The sequence below is a fragment of the Uranotaenia lowii genome, chromosome 2 (genome assembly GCF_029784155.1).
Source record: "Uranotaenia lowii strain MFRU-FL chromosome 2, ASM2978415v1, whole genome shotgun sequence".
NCBI lineage: Eukaryota > Metazoa > Arthropoda > Insecta > Diptera > Culicidae > Uranotaenia > Uranotaenia lowii.
Window position 1 is genome coordinate 388,982,754 of NC_073692.1, and position 17,501 is coordinate 389,000,254.

A 17,501-nucleotide genomic window follows, 5' to 3' on the forward strand; every position below is an offset into this window, starting at 1 on the left:
AGAAACTAAAGCTTCTTTCCATCATTACTGGTTTTCCACAGAAAACTATATAATCATCGAAACGGATTGTTCGGATGGTAGATTTCCTGTAGACATTGGACCTAAACTAGTTTTTATTCCCAATCACTCTGAAAATCTCTCAGTCCGCCTCATTGTTACTTTCACTTACCGGAAGTGTACCACGTTTCTTCTCCAGCTCATATCTTAGCCGTAGCATGTTGACAATGTTGAATTTGACCTCCTCGGCACCACCGGAAGACTGCTGAGCACCGTCATTTGTGAAATGAACCTTATAGTGATTTCTCAGCTCCGTCAGTAATCGGAAAGCTTCGTCGCACCGGTCACATGGGTACGGATTGCCGTTGAAATGAATCCGACTGTGTTTCACCAAATCGTTACTCTGGGAAAACTTGCGCTCGCAGAAGAAACACTTGAACGGTTTATCACCCGTGTGAGAACGCACGTGCCGTTTGAGGTGATCCGGGGTGTAGAACCTAAACACAAAGAAAAGCGTTGGTACCAAAATTTCAAATATTCAAAACTTTGTCTTAGAAATAACGAAACGTTCGCAATTTGCTTACCGTTTATCACAGGATTGACATTGATGGGGTCTTTCACCTGAAAATAAAAGTGATTTTCATTGAAAAAATCTTCAATACTATTCACCCTGACATTCTTACCGGTATGAGTTCGCGTATGTAACTTCAAACCGTACCCAGTAGAAAAGGCTTTGCCACATATTTCACACTCGTAGCGACGCTCCTTGGTGTGAGTCAGCATATGCATCTTCAGTGCTCCTTGAGTGAAGGATTTGAATGGACATTGTGGACAAGAACGTGGTTTCACCCCAGTATGTCGAATCGAATGAGTTTTCAGTGAGTTTTCTAGCTCAAAGGCTGCTCCACAAATGGAGCAAAGGAATTTTTTTTCTATTTCGGCTTGGGGTTTCTTTCGCGAATGGACCTGTCGCATATGAAACCTTAACGAATCAATATTGGAATAAGTTTTGGGGCAGAGATGGCATTCGTAGATGGCTCCATCCTTGTGAAGACCAATGTGTCGGTCAAGTTTCTCTTGGGTGCTGAAAACTAATTCACATGCATTGCATCGCAAGATGATCGCTTTATGAACCTCCTTCATATGAGTTTGAAAAGTTTGAGGATATTTCGACTGGAATGTACACAGATCGCATTCTATCCATGGCCATTCAGAATTACTGGCTGCGAGTCGAGCCCCTTCATCGGTGTTGACATATCCACTTAGTTTGGATCGTTTGGGTAATTTAACTGGTTTCGCAGGTGTTGAATGGGCTCGTTGTAGATGTCCTCGTAAAGCGTTCCACGAGCTCCATGTTTTCGAACAGAGATGACATTCGTAGTAACGTTTCGATGGGTGTAGCGTTTTGTGATGATCAAGTTTGTCTTGTGCTAGGAACACCATTGGACATTTATCGCACTTTATCAACTTCTTGGGGTGCTGACGCATAATGTGGATTTGCATTCGTTTGAGGAATTTGGTTTTATACGAACAGATATCACACCGGAAACAAGGCCAGGTTGTTTCGTATTTTTTTCTATGTTTGATAGTTGATGAATTCTCATCTTGATCTGAATCGCTACTAAAGTTACCTTCCGAGTTTTCAGTTTCCTACAAATGAGAAAAGGCGATGAAAATACTTTAGGTAAAAAAGGCTCTGATCATTTATAAATGCAAAAAGAAGCAGTTTAGCACATTTGCAAATAATCCTTCTTTAAAATTGTAGCAATTATTGTCGATGAACAAGGATGAAGAAACGTTTCATCCTTGATCCTAGTATACTTAAATTGACAGATGAAAATAATTACCTCCGCTTGGTAGTGCAATTTCAGGTGAGCTTTGTGTTTGTCCTCCATAACGAATACCATGTCGCATTGCTCACAATCAATGAGTTGCGCCTCGTGGCTTTGTTTCAAGTGACCCAGCAATGTCTTCGGAAATTTCGATTCAAACGGACAAATGTCACACTTTAGACATGAGCTCCTTTTCCGGGTTACCTTCTTTTGGGTTTTTTTCTGCACCGACCCTTCAATTGCTGAACCATTGTCCTCGGAAGTACCATCATTGTCCAAATTATTCAATTCAGAACTCTCATTTTTTAAATCAGGCTCCTTGTTTTCATCAGAATGAAAACGTCTCAAATGAATAAGAACAGATCTTGGATTGCGATAGCTGGTGGGACAAAGATGGCACTGATATGGTCGACCGGTTTCATGAAGTGCCCGATGAATATCCAATTTATCCTGTTCGACAAAAACCGAGTCGCACATATCGCACGATAGCAGCCGTTTTCGATGTGCAAAACGAAAATGTTCGTTCATCGTCTTGGGATATTTACAGTCAAACGGACAAATATCGCATTTTTGCGAAGGCCAATTGGCACCATACACCGATTCGCGAGCAGGTGGTTTGATTTTAGGTGACAGTTGTTGAACATTTTCATCATCTGAAAAGCTTTCATCGGTTAACACTTTTGCGCCTTGTTCCAATTTAACGCAAACGCCTATTCCCGAAGGGTGCTGAAAAATATTGATCAATTATTAGCTATGTACAATATTGTTATGGAATTGATGACTTTGTGTTCGTACATTTAAAGACCGTCAACTAAATGTACAATTACCTACCGTTTTATTACATGCTTTACAGGTCTTTTCCTTGTATGATTCTCTGTTGGAGTTCTCGGTTGAATGTGCCCTTTCGAGGTGACGCCGTAAAGCGCTCCAATCGAGCCACGTTTTATCGCACAGGAAGCACTCGAAAAATCGACCACTCGGGTGAAGTCCCAGATGCCGACTGAGCTTTTCGGGATCTAAAAATACCCTCTCGCAAAGCTCGCACCACAGCAAACGGTCTGAATGGTCATTCTTAAAATGATTTTGAACTGTTTGGGGATACTTGGAATCGAACGAACAGATGTCGCATTTCAAACTTGGCCAATGGACGTTGTATGCAGCTGCCCGAAGCGACTCGTAGTCAACGAGCTTTTTAGCCACTTTTTGACCAGGTTGACGGTGCTTTGTTCGGAAGTGATGCATTAGATAGCCCCAGGAGCCAAATGCGTTTTCACAGAAATCACACTCATAGACGCGATCACCTAGTTCATGGAGTATTTCGTGCTTGTACAGTTTTTCCTGAATTAGATATACTTTTTCACACAGCTTACATTTTAGCATCGTCTCGCTGTGGACTTCGGTAATGTGGCGGTTAAGTGATTTGGGGTATTTCGTTTCGAATCTGCACCCATCGCATATTAAGTTTGGCCAGCTTGCGTTCGCCAAATATGCTCGAGTAGATTCATCATACCTTACACGTATTCGTGATTTCGTAATCCGTTTAGATGAAACAGATTCGCTTGATTCTTCTAAGTCAAAAATATTCGGTTTTTCGTCTTCAAAATCGCTTGGATCTTCAGCTTCATCATCGTTGGTATTTTCATGTTCAGATTCGTTTGATGTTTCTAGTCTGCTACAATTTAAAAAAATGTCATCTTCGTGAGTGTCTTTTCCAGTTTCGTCCGAATATATCTCAAGCAGCTCAAAGAGACCTTTGCGATCCTCGGGTTCTTCTAATTTCAGTAAAACCTTAACCGGTTTAGTTGCTTCCACTTTTAAAGCTAGTTGCCTCAATTTCCGATCCGTGTCGATGCATAACTCGTAAAGGTCGAAGGCCGAAACTATTCGCTGACGACACTCTGGACAAACCGACTCCGGTAAACCAGACCGGTTGATTTCTTTTTCTTCAGAAAATATCTGAGGGCATAATGTGAACAACATGTCCTTGTAACTACTGTGGGCATTCAAAGGATCCGGATATGAATGAATACTTTCGAGCCGCACTTCCGAATGTTTTTTTCCTGAGTCCTCATTGTTGGCCGATTTTGCACAAACGCGACACATTCGAAGCATGTACGTATTCATGTTACAGTTTTTTTTTAAACTTTTTTGAACAACTATCAATTTTTACTGTTTATTTTGTAAATTTGCATATCAAGCGTAAGTCTTCAAAAGGAAGAAACTTGCAAATGTCAGAAATTAACTGGAAAAATTTAGTATGTACTTTTGATAAGCAACGAATAATACAAACCTAGGTAATTAATATTCTCATTTAAATGAGTGCATTTTTTTTATTGATTTTCCTGAAAAAAAAAAACATTTTAATTAGATGTTTCCAAATTTCAAACAAAATTTTTCGTTTCGAGCAAACTGTTTCGTGAAATGTTGCTCGGGAAATATGCTAAAAGACCTTTTGAAATTTTTCGGCCAGATCATACACTGATAAATCATTTCACACATTTTGCAAATTATTCCACACATTATCGGCAAAAATATGGAGCTGTCAACCCGCATGAATCAGTATTATACACACTTAATCTTTTCTCCTGTGGTCGGGACGATTTCGTCCTGTATTTTCAACAGCTGAAATTACAGGACGATTTCAGGACAGCAAAACAGTACAGGAAAACAACTGTCAAAATGTCCTGTGCGTTCGAAACGCTTTCCTCCCGAGATTTGTAGGGAATTCTGAATTGGTTTCCTGTACATTCGGAACCGTTTTTTTTTAAATGCCAACCATGCAAAAAAAAATAAAAGAAAAAGCAACACAGATTATGAATGAATAAATAGAGTATTTATTTCCAAACATTTTATTTTATCACAAGATCTATTTTAAAAATTAGCGCACGTAGTTAACAATAGCTGGAAGAACACACGGAACACTAATAAACAAAAACACGGATTATGGAACCTGTTATGGGGAGCCTTCTCAGGAGTTTGGCAGCGGAGGCATAACTGCCCCTGTTGCGGAGAACTCGCTCTTTGACAACGCCTTCAAATCCTTGGAAATCAGCAGCTAGACACTGTTGTCATTGCTCTTGAACTGGTAATTTTATCGTACTGATATAACTTACTTTGAACAGCGATTAAATCTTTCGTGCAAGAAGCTGTAAAAACGAACTTAACACGACACACATAGACAAGATGCGAAAAAACTTTTGTTTTTTTTTTCATTCACGACGGCGAAACGTGATTCAGGAAGAAACGGTCCCGACATTCAATCAAATACCTGAAATCTCGTTCGAAGTTTCTTTCGAATTTCAGGAGAAATTGAGTGCTACGGGAGTCGGTTTGCTATCTCCCAGTGCCACAGGAAAATCTTTAGTTTTTGACATTTCAAGTGTCATTTTGAACTGTTTTCCTGTGATTCAGAGGATCATAGTCCCGAGCGGAATAATTGCAATCTTAGTGTGTACAGTGACTATTCCCATTATCTTCTTCCCAAGACACCCAGAAGATTACTCTTATAGTTTTGGATTATTAATGTAAGATAAGGCTTATCATTTTTTCATGGAATGGAATCGTTTGGACGCACTGAACGATACAGGGAACGGGTTGTTAAGTAGAGTAACCATTCATTTTTTTTGCTTTTTTCTACTCGTTCCGAGCGAGTTGTATCATATGTGGAATCTTCACTTAATGATTTTCTCATAAAAAAATAACGATACAACATATCGTGTTCTTTTGATACAATTATTAAAATTAAAATTATTGAAATGAAAATTAGTTTTAAAATCGTTTTATTCACAACTCATACATATAAAATACAAAAAAGACTCGACCTTCGCATTGTTGGAACCGGTGCTGTTGATCTGTAGACATCCAGCTTTCAGCGACTGTAAAAAAATAATTTTCAATTAGTCATTATTTAAACTGAAAATTACCAATAAATAAATCAGGGTACTCACCCCCGCACAACCGGAACTGGCGCCGTCACCAACCGATCCATCACACCATCAGAACCGGTGGTATTGCGAAATTTTCACGACTGTTTCGGCGAGATGACTTTTATTTTCGGCACAATTTCAACCACGTGTGATAAATCAATAAAAATGTAGATTAATAATGGATATTTCATGATATTTAAAATTAAAAAAAAAAACAGACGTTTCGGTTACGGGTGTGGTTTTATTGATATTGATTTTTTGAACACAGTTCTTACCTAGATCCATTCTTTCCAACAAAATTTGTATTTTTAAATCATTTCTATCGAAAAATTTGCTTCAGCAATTAAGACAAAATATATTAAGTATACTTAAACGATGTAAAGTTTTATGATATGATTTTCAGGTCTTGCAAAATTAATTTTTATATTTTCAAATAGCAAATTAATATTTTGAATTTCGTTGATTATGATTCGATTGATTTGGTCTATGATACCTATAGATTTCAAATTTAAAACTCTAGAATTTGTGTTAATAAAACTAAATTAATTCTTACCTTTTTGTATCTGTTATCTGCTTCGCGTAATAAAATTCCTATAAGTAGTAAACATTTTTTGGCTCAATCAATCAAGCAGATTCGTGATTGACAAATCCTGTTGTGTTGTTAAATTCTTGGGATATATTCAAAACATCCATTTAAGCATCGAATTACTGTAGAGCTGAACTATTCCGTCACTGCGAATGTCATATTTCTGCCAGGTTAGATTTTACATATCCATTATTCTTGCCCGGATGGTACGACAAAATATTAACATCTTTTTGACCGATATCTGGGACTAGTAAGCGTGGTGCGATGGTATCCGGCCACTGAGAGGAAGTTAAATGAAACGGGTGATCTTTTACCACCTCTGATGAGCTCGGCTAAAGCATCGTAACAGTCCTTCCGTCGATTTCTGTAGAATTCAAGTGTGTTTTAATCAGAACAATTTGCCATAAAGTATTATAAAAGATATCAACTATCTAAATGATACCTTCGGGTACCGATCCTTTTCCATGATTTCCTTGCCCTGAATAAAATGCCCAGACACATGCACCTCGACGAGATTCCTAACAGCTTCTATGAATAACTGGAGACCTGCTAGGTAATAAAAACATAATTTTTATAAGATTTATAATGCATAAAATAATTGATTGAAACTTGCCGCTGGCGTTAACTAACCCAGAGAGGGTTCGCAGTAAGGTTTAGATTTTTAATGTCCTTGAGAGACGCCCCAGGCCACACATAACTATTGGCTGCCGGAGCCTTTCCTGGGTAAGAGTACAATGCTTCCATCGGAATTGCCTCTCAGAGTTTTTATCTTTCTGTAAATAAAAACCAAACAATGTAAATAAAGTAACTTATGTTGTACTTAATTTATCATACCTGTTCAGGTTTTTTCTTCAAGCGAACCAGTTCGTCACGCCGAGGAATAGTTCCGCCATCACATCCCATTTTAGATAAATAGGTATCGTGGAATAGGTATCTTCATAATCACCCTGTCTTCTGTGAAACACATCCTTTCCGCGGGCCACGTCGTATTTCCGAAAGTTCCCACCGCTTAAGACTCGTCTGGTAGTCATGGCTTTCATGAATTTCATCTCAGTTTCTCAATCGTCCTTGGTGACGAGTAGGTGTAGTTAATGGTTCTCCGATTGTAAATGGCATCAACCACCAACCTGCGGCATATTACGGAAGTTCAAGATATTTAACAAACCAGCACCAGCTCTCAGTTGCCTATTTTTCGTTATTGACCCGGCCCTGTTTGAAACAAAACAAAAATATTACTATGGGATAAGAAAATTGAAATGGAGACACTGGATACTTACGGTTTTAAAACGGTTTGTGATTTTTACACACCATGCAGATTCGAAATTTACACATTATCCGGATCAGTCTTTATAAGATGAGAGTGTGTGATATCACACTTGTTGTTTTCTCAATCAATTTGGTGTCAGCCATAATACGTCGAAGAATTTATACGGCTGGATCGTCGTAACAAGTGAAATGTAAGTTGCCGCCATTATTCAAATCTATTAACATCATACTATTAAATTATTTTGTTCCTTTTTCTAGATTTCGAACTCAGCCAACTGCTTGCTGTCGGTACCATTTGGCGAGGAATTGTTCGGCAGAAACTTAAGAGGAGTTTTGAAAAAAACAAAAAAAATATTTAGAATCCTCATTTAAATGAATAAAAGCACTTTAAAAATCACCAGCATTTCATTCGGTTCCAATCATTCATAAAAATAGCGGCCTTTTTCCATATTTCTTAATTTTACACATTTTCCTCTCTAAGCGCCTCATTATTTCACACATTTTCCCGTTTTAAACGCTTTTTGCATAATGTGTGAAACGCTCACATTTCGTTTCTTAAGCGGTGTTTCACAAAAATGTGCAGCAGTACCTTCACACATTTAATGTGTTGGTCTACTTATTTCCAAAATGTGTGAAATTGCACACACTAATGTGTGAAGTATTTTGTCAGTGTAATAAAAGTTCAGTGCGCTGCGGTGTTCAGATTTCAGATCGTTAAAATAAAATTGGCAGAATTACCACATACCGTACACAAAAATAAGACTATAATCATCATTGAAATTAATCAGTTTTCTAAAAAATAATTCTTTGTTGAACCATTTGCCGAAGCTCACCAAATTTGTCAAATGAATTCCAAAATTCAATGGAAATGTCGAGTGTGTTTTGTAGATACGCGCGACCTGGAGACGCAAAGCATATATTCATATCCGGATTCGATTTTGGGGATTATTACAGAGTTCAGTATCCTCATCATGCAAATTCTATCAGCTCCAAACTTGGTTTTAGCTAAGCATTTTAGTAAATTAAGTCCTTTTTTCCTTCAGATTTGGCAATTGATACGTTTTGTTTAAAATTGAGGCGTGAATCTATCCAAACACCTAGGACTTTATGGGACCGGACGAATTCGATTTCATTACCGTTCGATGGTCATGGTTGCTGGTGGCGGCGATGCCGTCATTTAGAGCAGATGTGCATAGCAGCTGATTTCGAAGTCGAGATTTTGAATCCGGTTGATAAGGACCATTCGTCGATTTGTTTCAGGATTTTCTGTAGCTTTTGCCTTACCGTTCTGACGTTAGGACTTGCTATACCTATTGTAATGTCGTCTGCGAAGAGTTCTAAGAAAGCATCGTCCGGGACAAAACTTTGTATTGACTTAATTGCCAGTAGAAAAAATGTTACGGCTAAAACTGAGCCTTGAGGAACTCCGTTTTCCAACTGTTTCATGGATGAGATAACCCCGTTAAAGCTTACTCGGAACTTTCTTTCGCTGAGGAACGGTGTGCAAAATTTAGACATTTTGCCTCCTATGTTCGCTTTAGCTAGTGTACTCAGGATAAGTCTACGCCAAGTCCTGTCGTACGCCTTCTCGATGTCAAGGAAGGGATATTCGACGTGATGTTTTCTTTCAATGCCAGTTTTTCGAAGTTTTCTAATTTGGCCAGTACATCTAATGTTTGTCTTTCGCGACGGAAAGCGGATTGATGTTGGCCTAAAAATTCATGTTCTTCCAAGACGTCCATCAATCTTCGATTGACCATACGTTCAAACAACTTGAGGACGCAGCTAGATAGATGGATCGGTCGGAGGTTTGTAGGGTCATTGGGATTCTTCTTCGGCTTTGGAATAGGGACTAGAATAATTTCTTTCCACTCCTCTGGAAAGGTGTTGTTTTCCCACAAGTTGTTGAAAGCTTCGAGAAGCTATCGAATCGCGTAGAACGGTAGCCTTTGAAGCATAGCGTTATGAATGCTGTCAGTTCGTTAACTTAACAGGGAGATGTTCCTGGTTTTGCTGCATTTGTTAAAACCTTGATGGATATGCTTGATCAGACGAAACGTTCTCAAAGAAAGAGGCAAGGTGCTCGGCTATTTGCATATTGTCAGTAATTGGGCCATTGTCAGATTTGAGGGACCACGTTTTGGTTGTCGGCAGTTTACCCGAAATTGCCCTTATTTTTCCCCAGATCTCAGATACAGGTGTTTCCACATTGATTGACGTTGTGTACTCTTCCCAACATCGAGTTTTTTCTTCTTCGATTACTTTTCTGGCTTCGCATCTGGCTTTTCTAAATTGCAGCCTCAACTGTTCGTAGTTCTGGTTCGAAGGGTCCGTTGATTTTAGCTTCCTCAAAAGTCTCCTTCGTTTTGTACCGCTTCTGCCACCCTCCGAACCCACCATGGGATATGACGTTTTTGAACGGTATCGTTGGTTTTGGGAATAGAAGAGGATTCGCTTGCTGCCCGGATGATATCGGATAGCTCTTCAATACTGTAAGAAACATCAGGTTGAATTCGGTTTTCTATTTCGGTTTCATATTTATGCCAGTTTAGAAGCGGTAGTTTCTTGCTCCCCGAGGAAAATGTGTGTGTGGTCGCTTCCATGTAGATCGTTGCAGCATCTCCACACGAGTTTGTGGGCGATCTCTGGGCTGCAAGCTGAGATATCTGGAGAGGATGGAGCATATCCGTTTTGTTGTGGGAAATGAGTAGGGCTTGTATCGTTAAGAATAATCAGGTCAAAATCATCGAGGACGGAAGCTATTATTTTGCTTCGACCGTCCGTCTTCACCTGTTTGACTCCATAGATGGTGGCGTGCGTTCACATCTCCGAGCAGTACTATAGGTTTTGGTAGTTGCTCAAGAAGGTTTGTTAGGTCTGATTTTGTCAAAAGGCAGTTTGGCGGGAGGTAGATAGAGCATATTGTAGTCTTTATGGGAATTTCTACAGTTATTGCTACGGCTTCTAGGGTTGTTCGTAGAGGTATTTGGTTTGCAGTTATTCCATTTAGTGCTGCGATAACTACTCCTCCTCCGTGGTTGGTTCTGTAGTTACAGAACATTTCATATCCGGGGAAATTTATTCTTTTTGTCAGTTTAATTTCTTGATTTTCGGGGTGTATTGTTTAATAGAAAGCTGCATCTCAGAGTATCTTGCACGTAATCCGTTGCAGTTCCATTGAACTATGAAGACGAAGGCTGGGTTTCGGAACTGATATCTATCAGCACCGAGTCCTCAAACATATCCATTTGACTTTCTTCGTCCAACGCTAGTGCTTTAGCTTTGGGCGATGAGGAGTCCGAGTTGTCGGAATCTTGAGATTTAGCACGGTCAGTCCATGTTCGTTTCGTTAGTGCTTTTCCGATATTTTTGCCCTTGGTTGTACTATGTTGTGACACAATAAGTACACATTGGCTGCGAATCCTTTCCTCCAGAAGGCGTATGTATTCATCTTTTGATTTAGGCTATCTTCCAGTTTTTTTATTTGTTGTTTACTTTTATCCATTGCTTCTTTCATTTCATCCAATTTTTTAGAGTCATCATTTTTCTTTTCCATTTCTTCTTGTTTTTTGCACAACTCTTCGATTTTCGTCATGTAGAACACTTCTTTTTCTTTTATCATTTCTTCTTTCTTTTTTATCTCACTTATCCACTGTAGTCTTTCTTCGTTTGCTTCACTGTTTTCACTACCGGATATTCCGGCCACAACTACGCTGCTGAAGCTCCTTGCTCCAGATCGTTCTTCGACCATTCTTCGGACAGCCGGGTACGATATGTCCATGTCGTATTTTGTTTTCACTATAAGTTCTTCATGTTTGCGTACCGGGCATGCTCGACTAAAGGCACTATGGTCAGCCGAACAGTTCTTACATTTTTGAGGATTCGGACATGGGACATCTTTGCCGTGGGTTTCGTTAGAACACTTCAGACAAATTTGCTCATTTTTACACTTGTCGCTTAAATGTCCGAAAGTTCCGCATTTATAACACAACATAGGGGTTGGGTAGTAGGTTCGAGTGGGCAATTGATAACATGCAACTTGAACCTTTTCGGGTGGGGAACACTTGTTGAATGTCAGAACCACCGTTCCGGTTTCTACTAAATTAGAACCTTCTCTATGTTTGAGGTGCCGGGCACTTATGACACTTTTTATAGTCATTTTGCTTACGATTTCAGTTTCTGTGGTTTCTGTTATACCTATTAGGTCACGACACGAGATAATGGCTTTACACTGATTCCTTCGTAAGTCATCTGAGACAATAACTGGCGTTCCATCCCCTAACGATTTTAGTTGTTCTTTGAGTTTAGTAGCTTGTATTTCGGACGTTACTTTCACAGTGTATGTTCCGGTGTTGTGATTTTTCATTATGTTTTCCACTGTTGTGCAAGCTCGAATCGACTTATCGACGATTCACGTTTGCCAAAGTTCCATTTGCATGAGAGACCCAGACAACCAGAAGTCGTATATTATTTTACAGATTATATCGTATGAATGTTATTTAAACTCATTTTCGTATATCTGCACCTACAATGTGCGGCCCATGCATATCCTTTATCGTATTTACATGCATTGCATGTTTTCATTACGACAATATTCTTTATCGTATTTAAATATATTGCATGATTTTTTTACGACAAAACAATCCAAATCAAGAATATGTGTGCTCATGTACCGATATGGCCTCCAAAATGATACGTATATACTGGGTTTGCTGCATTATATACGATATGTTTACACGTATATTTGCACGTATATTTGTGTTGCAAATTTGATATACCCACCAAATGGTTGTCTGGGAGACCACAACATAGCGAGAATTATCGTTGGCTCTTTGTTTCGTATTTAATAGTGGTGGGAAACCGTGTGGTCCTCCACTAGTGAAGGCCATGGTGATCTGGGCAGTGAAAGCTCACTGTCCACTACTCGGTGAGTTGAATCAAGTGATATGTGATTCACTAAAGTCATCTTTTGGAAAAAAAAACAATGGCCCGAAGGCCTAGGCAACAAAAACTACTTATCCGGCGCGGTTTTCGGAAAACTTCACCGTTCCAAGATAAAACTGAAGGCAACCACTGTTTTGACGCTAAAACTATACTCCTTGTCACCGTTTTAACCACTATTCAAGCGAGTTAAAAGACCGTAGTGAAAACACGCGACATCTTTTGTCGGCAGCGTTGCCAGCCTCCCTTCTCTCGTATATGTTTAGTTTTGCAGCACTGAAACATATAAAGGCCAAGAGAGCTTGAAACGAAATCTTCTTCCCATCATTACTGGTTTTGCACAGAAAACGATGTAATCATCGAAACGGATTGTTCGGATGGTAGATTTCCTGTAGACATTGGAGCTAAACTAATTTTTATTCCCAATCACTCTGAACATCTCTCATTCCGCCTCATTGTTACTTTCACTTACCGGAAGTGCACCACGTTTCTTCTCCAGCTCATATCTTAGCCGTAGCATGTTGACAATGTTGAATTTGACCTCCTCGGCACCACTGGAAGACTGCTGAGCACCGTCAATTGAGAAATGAACCTTATAGTGATTTCTAAGCTCCGTCAGTAATCGGAAAGCTTCGTCGCACCGGTCACATGGGTACGGATTGCCGTTGAAATGAATCCGACTGTGTTTCACCAAATCGTTACTTTGGGAGAACTTGCGCTCGCAGAAGAAACACTTGAACGGTTTATCACCTGTGTGAGAACGAACGTGCCGTTTGAGGTGATTCGGGGTGTAGAACCTAAACACAAAGAAAAGCGTTGGTACCAAAATTTCAAATATTCAAAACTTTGTCTTAGAAATAACGAAACGTTCGCAATTTGCTTACCGTTTATCACAGGATTGACATTGATGGGGTCTTTCACCTGAAATAAAAATGATGTTCACAGAAAAAATCTTCAATACTATTCACCTTGACATTCTTACCGGTATGAGTTCGCGTATGTAACTTCAAACCGTACCCATTAGAAAAGGCTTTGCCACATATTTCACACTCGTAGCGACCACGCTCCTTGGTGTGAGTTAGCATATGCATCTTCAGCGCTCCTTGAGTGAAGGATTTGAATGGACATTGTGGACAAGAAAGTGGTTTCACCCCAGTATGTCGAATCGAATGAGTTTTCAGTGAGTTTTCTTGCTCAAAGGCTGCTCCACAAATGGAGCAGAGGAATTTTTTTCCTACTTCGTCTTGGGGTTTCTTTCGCGAATGGACCCGCCGCATATGAAACCGTAACGAATCAATATTGGAATAAGTTTTGGGGCAGAGATGGCATTCGTAGATGGCTCCATCCTTATGAAGACCAATGTGTCGGTCAAGTTTCTCTTGGGTGCTGAAAACTAATTCACATGCATTGCATCGCAGGATGATCGCTTTATGAACCTCCTTCATATGAGTTTGAAAAATTTGAAGATATTTCGATTGGAATGTACACAGATCGCATTCTATCCATGGCCATTCAGAATTACTGGCTGCGAGTCGAGCTGCTTCATCGGTGTTGACATATCCACTTAGTTTGGATCGTTTGGGTAATTTAACTGGTTTCGCAGGTGTTGAATGGGCTCGTTGTAGATGTCCTCGCAAAGCGTTCCACGAGCTCCATGTTTTCGAACAGAGATGACATTCGTAGTAACGTTTCGATGGGTGTAGCGTTTTGTGATGATCAAGTTTGTCTTGTGCTAGGAACACCATTGGACATTTATCGCACTTTATCAGCTTCTTGGGGTGCTGACGCATAATGTGGATTTGTATTCGTTTGAGGAATTTGGTTTTATACGAACAGATATCACACCGGAAACAAGGCCAGGTTGTTTCGTGTTTTTTTCTATGTTTGATAGTTGATGAATTCTCATCTTGATCTGAATCGCTACTAAAGTTACCTTCCGAGTTTTCAGTTTCCTACATATGAGAAAAGTTAATGAAAATATGAAATGATGTAAAAAGAAGCAGTTTAGCACATTTGAAAGTAATCCTACTTTAAAATTGTTGCAATTATTGTCGATGAACAAGGATGAGGAAACGTATCATATAAAACTACACTTAAATTAACAGATGAAAATAATTACCTCCGCTTGGTAGTGCAATTTCAGGTGAGCTTTGTATTTGTCCTCCATAACGAAAACCATATCGCATTGCTCACAATCAATGAGTTGCGCCTCGTGGTTTTGTTTCAAGTGATCCAGCAATGTCTTGGGAAATTTCGATTCAAACGGACAAATGTCACACTTTAGACATGAGCTCCTTTTCCGGGTTACCTTCTTTTGTGTTTTTATCTGCACCGACCCTTCAAATGCTGAACCATTGTCCTCGGAAGTATCATCATTGTCCAAATTATTCAATTCAGAATTCTCATTTTTAGAATCAGGCTCCTTCTTCTCATCAGAATGAAAACGTCTCAAATGAATAAGAATAGATCTTGGATTGCGATAGCTGGTGGGACAAAGATGGCACTGATATGGTCGACCGGTTTCATGAAGTGCCTGATGAATATCCAATTTATCCCGTTCGACAAAAACCGAGTCGCACATATCGCACGATAGCAGCCGCTTTCGATGTGCAAAACGAAAATGTGCGTTCATCGTCTTGGGATATTTACAGTCAAACGAACAAATATCGCATTTTTGAGAAGGCCAATTGGCACCATACACCGATTCGCGAGCTGGTGGTTTGATTTTAGGTGACAGTTGTTGAACATTTTCATCATCTGAAAAGCTTTCATCGGTTGACACTTTTGCGCCTTGTTCCAATTTAACGCAAACGCCTATTCCCGAAAGGTGCGCGCTCCAATCGAGCCACGTTTTATCGCATGATTTCTTGATCCGTTTAGATGAAACAGATTCGCTTGATTCTTCTAAGTCCAGAATATTCGGTTTTTCGTCTTCAAAATCGCTTGGATCTTCAGCTTTATCATCGTTGGTATTTTCATGTTCAGATTCGTTTGGTGTTTCTGGTCTGCTACAATTTAAAAAAATGTCATCTTCGTGAGTGTCTTTTCCAGTTTCGTCCGAATATATCTCAAGCAGCTCAAAGAGACCTTTGCGATCCTCGGGTTCTTCTAATTTCAGTAAAACCTTAACCGGTCTAGTTGCTTCCACTTTTAAAGCTAGTTGCCTCAATTTCCGATCCGTGTCGATGCATAACTCGTAAAGGTCGAAGGCCGAAACTATTCGCTGACGACACTCTGGACAAACCGACTCCGGTAAATAAGACCGGTTGATTTCTTTTTCTTCAGAAAATATCTGAGGGCATAATGTGAACAACATGTCCTTGTAACTACTGTGTGCATTCAAAGGATCCGGATATGAATGAATATTTTCGAGCCGCACTTCCGGATGTTTTTTTCCTGAGTCCTCATTGTTGGCCGATTTTGCACAAACGCGACACATTCGAAGCATGTACGTATTCATGTTACAGTTTCTTTTTTACTTTTTTGAACCAGTGAACCTATCACTATTTTGAACAACTATATCAATATTTACCATATTTACTGTTTATTTTGTATATTTGCATATCAAGCGCAAGTCTTCTAAAGGACGAAACTTGCAAATGTCAGAAATTTACTAGAAAAATTTAGTAAGGTGCACCGGGGTAAGTGGGGACGATTTTTAGTATAGTTCAACTTTGAAAAATCATAAAAAAATCAGCAGTGGATCAATTTTGATAAAAACGCGTTCAATGTGATGCTGACCATTTTGTTTACAAATGCTGAAGAAAGCGAAAAAAAGTTATTGTAGGGAATTTTTAAATTAAAATGAAAATTTATAAAACCCCTCGTTGATCGAGTGTTTGGGCAAGTGACATACACAGCAAATTTTTTTTTTGCTGGAAACCAGCAAAATTTTGCTGGTTTTTGTCCCGCTGACTTTCCAGCAAAATTTCCAGCAATTTCAATTGCTGGAAAAAACAGCAAACGTTAATGCTGGTTTCCAGCAATTCAAATTGCTGGAAAATCAGCAATCCACATTGCTGGAAACCAGCTATTTCTTTCAACACAACCGGCAGTATTTAGTATGAAATTTATATTTCAATTCGAAATTAAAGTTTAATATTGGCTGTGCATATAATAATCAATAAAAACAACTATTTTCTCCCATTTTCAATAAGGGATTAATTTATTTTCCAAAAAAAACTTTTTTTACAACTTTCTAACACCGGCTCTGGGGTGGCCGCTTTGTGCCAAAATGTTGATCATCCGCCACCTGTAAAAATAGATTTGATTAGTGTCTTCTATCGAATATCTACCTGTACAATAAAAACTTACCCTTGACTTGATGCCTGGTTGCTAGAATATAGAGGAAAATAAAATAATTATATTAATTTAACCTAAATTCGTAAAATAGAATCTCACCTTACTTCAGCGTACGAAACAAAAACAAACTCTAAATTGACAACTCGATTGCTGATTTTCCAGCAAACTAGATCAATTGCTGGAAAGTCCAGCAATTTGAAAACCGATTGCTGATTTTTCAGCAAAAATGACAAGCACATAACCGAATGCTGAAAAATCCAGCAATTCGAAAACCGATTGCTGGTTTCCAGCAAAAATTTGGATTGCTGAACGTTTCCAGCAATTTTTTTTGCTGGAAACCGAGGCAAAAATTTACAGTGTAGATACCAATATTATAAAATGAAAACAAGTTGCAAGAGTTGATGAAGAAAATAATAAAAAACGATCGTCCTCTTTTCCTGTGGACCTGCAACTATACTATAAATACTATACTATATTATAAATACAATCAAAATCAACAAAAATGTGGATACACTTAACGAAAAATTACAAAATGCTGTTGATCATTTAGTACACAACTTAGCAGATCTTCATTTTGACGTCAATCCAGATAAAACTAATACCGTTTTTTTTCACCTGGAGGCAAACTAGAGGCAACCTAGGTTCGCTCTA

General features: G+C 39.0%; 2 protein-coding genes across 2 annotated transcripts; both read right to left on the reverse strand.

The window, feature by feature from the left end:
* Nucleotides 1–61: 61 nt before the first annotated feature.
* On the reverse strand, nt 62–16,161 carry LOC129743258 (uncharacterized). The gene is made up of 12 exons (XM_055735242.1): nt 14,668–16,161; nt 13,531–14,500; nt 13,433–13,469; nt 12,993–13,345; nt 11,103–11,804; nt 10,835–11,058; nt 9,980–10,273; nt 2,661–3,992; nt 1,845–2,555; nt 681–1,647; nt 582–618; nt 62–494 (listed from the first exon to the last, which is right to left on the reverse strand). The coding sequence occupies exons 1-12, from the start codon at nt 16,006–16,008 to the stop codon at nt 140–142; spliced, it is 7,323 nt and encodes a 2,440-aa protein (XP_055591217.1). The 5' UTR covers nt 16,009–16,161; the 3' UTR covers nt 62–139.
* Nucleotides 7,176–12,083, reverse strand: LOC129749523 (uncharacterized). Its single transcript, XM_055744502.1, has 3 exons — nt 8,006–12,083; nt 7,619–7,927; nt 7,176–7,550 (listed from the first exon to the last, which is right to left on the reverse strand). Exon 1 carries the CDS (start codon nt 11,971–11,973, stop codon nt 10,957–10,959), a length of 1,017 nt encoding a protein of 338 aa, XP_055600477.1. The 5' UTR covers nt 11,974–12,083; the 3' UTR covers nt 7,176–7,550; nt 7,619–7,927; nt 8,006–10,956.
* Nucleotides 16,162–17,501: the final 1,340 nt, after the last annotated feature.

What these genes read in the sequence shown, in the direction of transcription:
- LOC129743258 (XM_055735242.1), bottom strand. Translation starts at nt 16,008, where the DNA reads ATGAATACGTACATGCTTCGAATGTGTCGCGTTTGTGCAAAATCGGCC. An exon ending in ACATACGCGAACTCATACCG is followed by an intron (nt 13,470 to 13,530) that starts GTAAGAATGTCA and finishes TTTTTATTTCAG; the next exon opens with GTGAAAGACCCCATCAATGT. An exon ending in TGGATATGTTTGAGGACTCG is followed by an intron (nt 10,274 to 10,834) that starts GTGCTGATAGAT and finishes CATCCTCTCCAG; the next exon opens with ATATCTCAGCTTGCAGCCCA.
- LOC129749523 (XM_055744502.1), bottom strand. Translation starts at nt 11,973, where the DNA reads ATGAAAAATCACAACACCGGAACATACACTGTGAAAGTAACGTCCGAA.